Source organism: Pecten maximus, chromosome 4, assembly GCF_902652985.1.
Source record: "Pecten maximus chromosome 4, xPecMax1.1, whole genome shotgun sequence".
NCBI classification, from domain to species: domain Eukaryota; kingdom Metazoa; phylum Mollusca; class Bivalvia; order Pectinida; family Pectinidae; genus Pecten; species Pecten maximus.
The window spans coordinates 2381119-2389439 of NC_047018.1; the positions used below are offsets into that span (position 1 = coordinate 2381119).

At 34.2% G+C, this 8321-nt stretch overlaps 1 protein-coding gene across 1 annotated transcript in view; it reads left to right on the forward strand.

The window, feature by feature from the left end:
* LOC117324959 (CAP-Gly domain-containing linker protein 3-like) overlaps positions 1-5322 on the forward strand; it is a 33422-nt gene extending 28100 nt beyond the window's left edge. The window contains 1 exon segment of the mRNA XM_033880804.1: positions 2217-5322. Within this exon segment, the coding sequence (XP_033736695.1) occupies positions 2217-2443 (227 nt within the window). The 3' untranslated portion in view covers positions 2444-5322.
* The last annotated feature ends 2999 nt before the right edge of the window (positions 5323-8321 follow it).

Here is an 8321-nt window from a genome sequence, read left to right on the forward strand (position 1 = left end):
CAGTTAAGGTATGTTATTATAATTCCAGGTACTGTGTGGTATATTCTATAGACAGGGGTCAGTGATCGGTTAAGGTATGTTATTATAATTCCAGGTACTGTGAGGTATATTCTATAGACGGGGGTCAGTGATTGGATAAGGTATGTTATTATAATTCCAGGTAATGTGAGGTATATTCTATAGACAGGGGTCAGTGATCGGTTAAGGTATGTTGTTATAATTCCAGGTAATGTGCGGTATATTCTATAGACGGGGGTCAGTGATCGGTTAAGATATGTTATTATAATTCCAGGTAATGTGAGGTATATTCTATAGACGGGGGTCAGTGATCAGTTAAGGTATGTGTTATTATAATTCCAGGTAATGTGAGGTATATTCTATAGACAGGGGGTCAGTGATCGGTTAAGGTATGTGTTATTATAATTCCAGGTAATGTGAGGTATATTCTATAGACAGGGGGTCAGTGATTGGTTAAGGTATGTTATTATAATTCCAGGTAATGTGAGGTATATTCTATAGACGGGGGTCAGTGATCGGCTAAGGTATGTTATAATTCCAGGTACTGTGAGGTATATTCTATAGACGGGGTTCAATGATCGGTTAAGGTATGTTATAATTCCAGGTAATGTGAGGTATATTCTATAGAGGGGGGGGGTCAATGATCGGTTAAGGTATGTTATAATTCCAGGTACTGTGAGGTATATTCTATAGACGGGGGTCAATGATCGGTTAAGGTATGTTATAATTCCAGGTACTGTGTGGTATATTCTATAGATGGGGGTCAGTGATCGGTTAAGGTATGTTATTATAATTCCAGGTAATGTGCGGTATATTCTATAGACGGGGGTCAGTGATCAGTTAAGGTATGTTGTTATAATTCCAGGTACTGTGAGGTATATTCTATAGACGGGGGTCAGTGATCAGTTAAGGTATGTTATTATAATTCCAGGTACTGTGAGGTATATTCTATAGACAGGGGGTCAGTGATCGGTTAAGGTATGTTATTATAATTCCAGGTAATGTGAGGTATATTCTATAGACGGGGGTCAGTGATCAGTTAAGGTATGTTATTATAATTCCAGGTACTGTGAGGTATATTCTATAGACAGGGGGTCAGTGATTGGTTATGGTATATGTTATTATAATTCCAGGTACTGTGAGGTATATTCTATAGACGGGGGTCAGTGATCAGTTAAGGTATGTTATTATAATTCCAGGTAATGTGAGGTATATTCTATAGACGGGCGTCAATAATCAGTTAAGGTATGTTATTATAATTCCAGGTAATGTGAGGTATATTCTATAGACGGGGGTCAGTGATCAGTTAAGGTATGTTATTATAATTCCAGGTACTGTGAGGTATATTCTATAGACAGGGGGTCAGTGATTGGTTAAGGTATATGTTATTATAATTCCAGGTACTGTGAGGTATATTCTATAGACGGGGGTCAGTGATCAGTTAAGGTATGTTATTATAATTCCAGGTAATGTGAGGTATATTCTATAGACGGGGGGTCAATGATCGGTTAAGGTATGTTATAATTCCAGGTACTGTGTGGTATATTCTATAGATGGGGGTCAGTGATCGGTTAAGGTATGTTATTATAATTCCAGGTAATGTGCGGTATATTCTATAGACGGGGGTCAGTGATCAGTTAAGGTATGTTGTTATAATTCCAGGTACTGTGAGGTATATTCTATAGACGGGGGTCAGTGATCAGTTAAGGTATGTTATTATAATTCCAGGTAATGTGAGGTATATTCTATAGACGGGCGTCAATAATCAGTTAAGGTATGTTATTATAATTCCAGGTAATGTGAGGTATATTCTATAGACGGGGGTCAGTGATCAGTTAAGGTATGTTATTATAATTCCAGGTAATGTGAGGTATATTCTATAGACGGGGGTCAGTGATCGGTTAAGGTATATGTTATTATAATTCCAGGTACTGTGAGGTATATTCTATAGACGGGGGTCAGTGATCGGTTAAGGTATATGTTATTATAATTCCAGGTAATGTGTGGTATATTCTATAGACAGGGGGTCAGTGATCGGTTAAGGTATATGTTATTATAATTCCAGGTAATGTGTGGTATATTCTATAGACGGGGGTCAGTGATCAGTTAAGGTATGTTGTTATAATTCCAGGTAATGTGAGGTATATTCTATAGACGGGGGGTCAGTGATCAGTTAAGGTATGTTATTATAATTCCAGGTAATGTGCGGTATATTGGTCCTGCTGACTTCGGTGACGGTATCTGGGTCGGAGTAGAACTTCGGACAGCCAAGGGTAAAAACGATGGATGTGTTCAGGACAAACGTTACTTCTCATGTAAACCAGACCATGGCTTGTTGGTTAGGCCAAGTAAGATTACAGTACGCGGGATCAACGGGTCAAAACTTGTGTCGGACTATTACCATGCCCAGGAAGGCGAGGCTTAGATCATCACATTGGACACAAGTCAGAAGTCAAATTATGCATTGCCATGTCATACATTGGAAGCCAGACATATAATTACCAGGAGAACTTTGGAGAAGATAGAGTTTTATATGGACATTACTATCACATATCAGTCAGGATAACACAAGTCATCACCATTAGATGTCTCTTGTAAAGATGGCCAGGGTTCACTAACCATCACCCTTAGATGTCTCTTGTAAAGATGGCCAGGGTTCACTAACCATCATCTTTAGATGTCTCTTGTAAAGATGGCCAGGGTTCACTAACCATCATCTTTAGATGTCTCTTGTAAAGATGGCCAGGGTTCACTAACCATCATCTTTAGATGTCTCTTGTAAAGATGGCCAGGGTTCACTAACCATCATCTTTAGATGTATCTTGTAAAGATGGCCAGGGTTCACTAACCATCATCTTTAGATGTCTCTTGTAAAGATGGCCAGAGTTCATTGAGTGTGACCAGGTATCATACACCTGTTAGACTTGTTGAAATTACACATCTCTGATAAAATGTCAAAAAATTGTCAAAAAAAGTCAAAAGAATAATAGAATCATACATGGGCCTGTTCCATGGACAAATTTTGGCTGCTCAGCACGAGACTTGTTAAACTATTGGGAGTAATGTCATAACACATGTCGACTGTCTTTCCTTCTCTGTGTGAGAGAGTTATCCCCTCCTTAGCAACCACAGGGACACCCTGTGAAGTATGTGAGAATGATTTCTCTATTTTGATAGGATAGACTGTTGACCTGTTATGGAGTCAACAGAGGACAATCTGATAAACCTGATGATAAATATACAGATCAGGGAAACGTCCATAAAAAATACAAGTTGGCCACTTCCAAATGTATCTATCAAATCTGACCAGCGTTTGGTGCTTTAGTGTGAAATGTTTATGGCTATTTTTGTGCCAAGAATATGCAATTTTATAATGGTTTATATACATGTATATATATATTACTGGATATTTCTGTAATGAAGGTAAAAATGTTGTTTGTGTTTGTTATGCCTGTTAGCTTATGAATGTACACATGCACAGTTTTTTTTTAAAGAGTTTGAATGTTGATGAAAGATTTTTCAAAAGTAAAGATTTTTTTCTGTTTTATCTAGTATTATGTACATAGCAGTACTGTGCCCGTTCGGTTAGTTATGTTGATTATATTAGCGAAGGCCAGATGATTTTTATGTTTGTATATGTACCGGAGTATTTCATATAAGGTGAACAATATTTTAAGATTCTGGTGAATGATTAAATAACTGCTAATCGGGGAAGTTAAAAAAATCTACAATGTACTTAACCCAATGTTTTCTTTAGTTTTATTATCTGAACTGCTGAAAAGTATTGTTTGGAAAAAAGGATGCAAGAAAAATGTGCCATGCAGAGATATGACACAAAGTACTGGTAACGACAAATCATATAGATACTAGTTTATGTGTAATACAGTACCTCAGTCATACTGTAGAGGTAGGTAACACACCTCAGTCATACTGTAGAGAGGTAGGTAACACAAGACCATATACTGAGTAGAAGTTAGTAAATACTTGTAAGACAGATACTGAATTATCAAAAGTCATATATTTTGTTGACACAATACTTTGGTATTCAAATTAGGATTATGACGCAATACATTTTTATTCTGATCAATTCTGTTTTTCGGAATAATAAGGGTAAAAGATATAATTTTTGGATTTGTGAACCAGAAATTTCAGTCTTTTCAGTTTACTTTTGAATTCGTTAAGGTGAAGGGTACTGGTATAAGTTATCAGATGTATCTAACTCTGGGTTATAACGGGATCCCACAGTATAGTCTCTCTAGTATGAGACATTGGCTGTGTATTGTGTATAAGAGAGAATACAAGATTTTAATGTCCATAGCTCTGTCTCTTGTTTGTTATTTACTCAGGACAATGTTTCGTCACATTTTGGAATTTGTATTTTATGTAATTCAATATGCAATCTTTTTGTATGACAAGTATACTGGACATAAATACTGATGTCTATGATAACTATTATCTATGGTATGTAGACATGTTGTAGGTACTCTATATATCTATATACAGGTAAATACTGATGTCTGACAACTATGTAGTATCTATGGTATATGTATACAGGTAAATACTGATGTCTGACAACTATGTAGTATCTATGGTATATGTATACAGGTAAATACTGATGTCTGACAACTATGTAGTATCTATGGTATATGTATACAGGTAAATACTGATGTCTGACAACTATGTAGTATCTATGGTATATGTATACAGGTAAATACTGATGTCTATGTCAGCTAAGTAGTATCTATGGTATATGTATACACGTAAATACTGATGTCTACGATAACTACGTAGTATCTATGGTATATATATACCCGTAAATACTGATGTATATGACAACTACGTAGTATCTATGGTATATGTATACAGGTAAATACTGATGTCTACGATAACTACGTAGTATCTATGGTATATGTATACAGGTAAATACTGATGTCTATGACTACGTAGTATCTATGGTATATGTATACAGGTAAATACTGATGTCTATGACTACGTAGTATCTATGGTATATGTATACACGTAAATACTGATGTCTGACAACTACGTAGTATCTATGGTATATGTATACACGTAAATACTGATGTCTACGTCAACTACATAGTATCTATGGTATATATATACCCGTAAATACTGATGTATATGACAACTACGTAGTATCTATGGTATATATATACAGGTAAATACTGATGTCTACATCAACTAAGTAGTATCTATGGTATATGTATATGTATACAGGTAAATACTGATGTCTAAGACTACATAGTATCTATGGTATATGTATATATAAACCCGTATATACTGATGTATATGACAACTACATAGTATCTATGGTATATGTATATATAAACCCGTATATACTGATGTATATGACAACTACATAGTATCTATGGTATATGTATATATAAACCCGTATATACTGATGTATATGACAACTACATAGTATCTATGGTATATGTATATATAAACCCGTATATACTGATGTATATGACAACTACATAGTATCTATGGTATATGTATATATAAACCCGTATATACTGATGTATATGACAACTACATAGTATTTATGGTATATGTATATATAAACCCGTATATACTGATGTATATGACAACTACATAGTATCTATGGTATATGTATATATAAACCCGTATATACTGATGTATATGACAACTACATAGTATCTATGGTATATGTATATATAAACCCGTATATACTGATGTATATGACAACTACATAGTATTTATGGTATATGTATATATAAACCCGTATATACTGATGTATATGACAACTACATAGTATTTATGGTATATGTATACCCGTAAATACTGATGTCTACGATAACTACGTAGTATCTATGGTACATATATATATATAGATGTGTTGTAGGCACTCTCTATGTATATATACATTTTATTTTAAAACAAGTGTCCCTTGAACCCTGAATTACCCACTTATAGTTTGTAAAAGTATAATGGAATTAAAACAAATATTTTTTTTTACAAATTTCAAAAGGAAATTATTTTGCTAAACTTTGTATATGGAAGTTATGGTATGTTTTAATTGAACTTTTTAATAGTGGTTATAATTATGTGTGTAGATTTCAGGTGACAGTGGATTTCATTTATAATGCCAACACAGACACTGGACCGTCCACAGTGGAATGTTGACTATGGGAACACGTGGAGTGTGTAGATACTAAGTTGATGTGGGATATACTGCTCTTCTTCTTTTATGCATTTTTTTTTATACCGAAAATGATATGTGTTCTAAATATTTGAAATAATTTTGAAGTCATAATTATAGTATATTATTTTTGAAGTCTAGTCCCAAAATTTGAAATGACATTATCCAATTAATTATTTATAATTAATTATGATAATATTAAGAATAAAGAGAAAAGCTATTATATATTTTTATTATTCACCAAGTTTCTAGAAGAGTTGATAGTTTCCATTGTTAATGAAATTATCAATTATGAATTTTTTTGTTATTCTTATTATCTCAACTGTCTGGGACTATTCAGAGAAACAAATAGCAATGTAATGTAAATAACAGTGAAACCAGTCTTTATCAACACGAACATGGACTTAATAGTCAAATAAAACTGTTGGTAAATCATAGGTGAAAGATGGCACAACCAGCTATTTGGGGCAGTCAAGTAAATTGTCTAGATGTTAAAGGTCATGTTATGCTAACAACATGTTTACTTCAACAAATAAATATGCAATCATATCTTCATGATTTGAAGAAGAAAGGAAAAAGCTGTGTCCAAAAGTTACATATAATTTGCCAAAAAGTGATGGAAAAAAAGGGGGAGGGGGGAACTGCATGAGGATCCATTTTCTAAACATGTAAATGATTTTGGTCATTTATAATTGACATAATTAAAACAATATCTGCTTCAATTGTCAAGAAACCATGCAACCTTCTCCGGGTATATCCTGTTATCATGTTTTACCACTGATAAGCCTATGGGTTCTTTTCTGTAGAAAAACATCGCTGTTCTTTTCTGTAGAAAAACATCGCTGAAATTAGTAACAGGATGATATGGTTCTTTTTTCAGTATAGGCTTAATTACTGTACATTTTTTTTAACATAATGGTGTGTTACTTATCAAATTGGTATATGTTTATTGATATATTAATTGAGTATAGGTTTATCAACATATTAAATGAGTATAGGTTTATTGACAGTTAAAAATATACTACCAATCAAACTGCTAAATCAATCAAATAAATTGGATTTCACGATGGTCAACTCACACCATGTATATCCTGTATCATTTCTTCAGTTATTTAGGCTCAAGTACAAGTATACATATAAAGGAAAACTGAGGTAACTTGTAAATTATCTTTTACAGAAGTCATTGCTCTTTGCTTTGGACATGCTCATACTTTTGTTAATGTTTATAGAATATTTTGATTATATAGAATTGTAAATAAGATATTTTCTTAAATTGAATATTTTCACTAATTAAGATTTCACATACAGATAATGTTCATATTCGAACAGTGATATTACTTGAGATATTTTATTTTCAATAATAGCACACAAATCGACTGGTTAATCTGTGTTATTATTTTAGGTTTAGTACATTGACCAGAAATTACCCGCTGTATTTAACGTCACACACTAGTGATAATTAATATGTACTTATACTTCAAGTCCTAAACCTAAATTCAAGTTTGCATTAAAGTCGTTCGTTACTGTCTTGCCTTAGTCTGGACTATTGTAGTGGACTATTGGGCCTTAGTCTGGACAATTGTAGTGGACTATTGGGCCTTAGTCTGGACTAGTGTAGTGGACTATTGGGCCTTAGTCTGGACAATTGAAGTGGACTATTGGGCCTTAGTCTGGACTATTGTAGCGGACTATTGGGCCTTAGTCTGGACTATTGTAGTGGACTATTTGGCCTTAGTCTGGACAATTGTAGTGGACTATTGGGCCTTAGTCTGGACTATTGTAGTGGACTATTGGGCCTTAGTCTGGACTATTGTAGTCGACTATTGGGCCTTAGTCTGGACTATTGTAGTGGACTATTGGGCCTTAGTCTGGACTATTGTTGTGGACTATTGGGCCTTAGTCTGGACTATTGTAGCGGGCTATTGGGCCTTAGTCTGGACTATTGTAGTGGACTATTGGGCCTTAGTCTGGACTATTGTAGTGGATTATTGGGCCTTAGTCTGGACTATTGTAGCGGACTATTGGGCCTTAGTCTGGACTATTGTAGTGGACTATTTGGCCTTAGTCTGAACTATTTGGGATTATTGTTGATGAAAGATTCTGTCTAATGTTTACAATACAG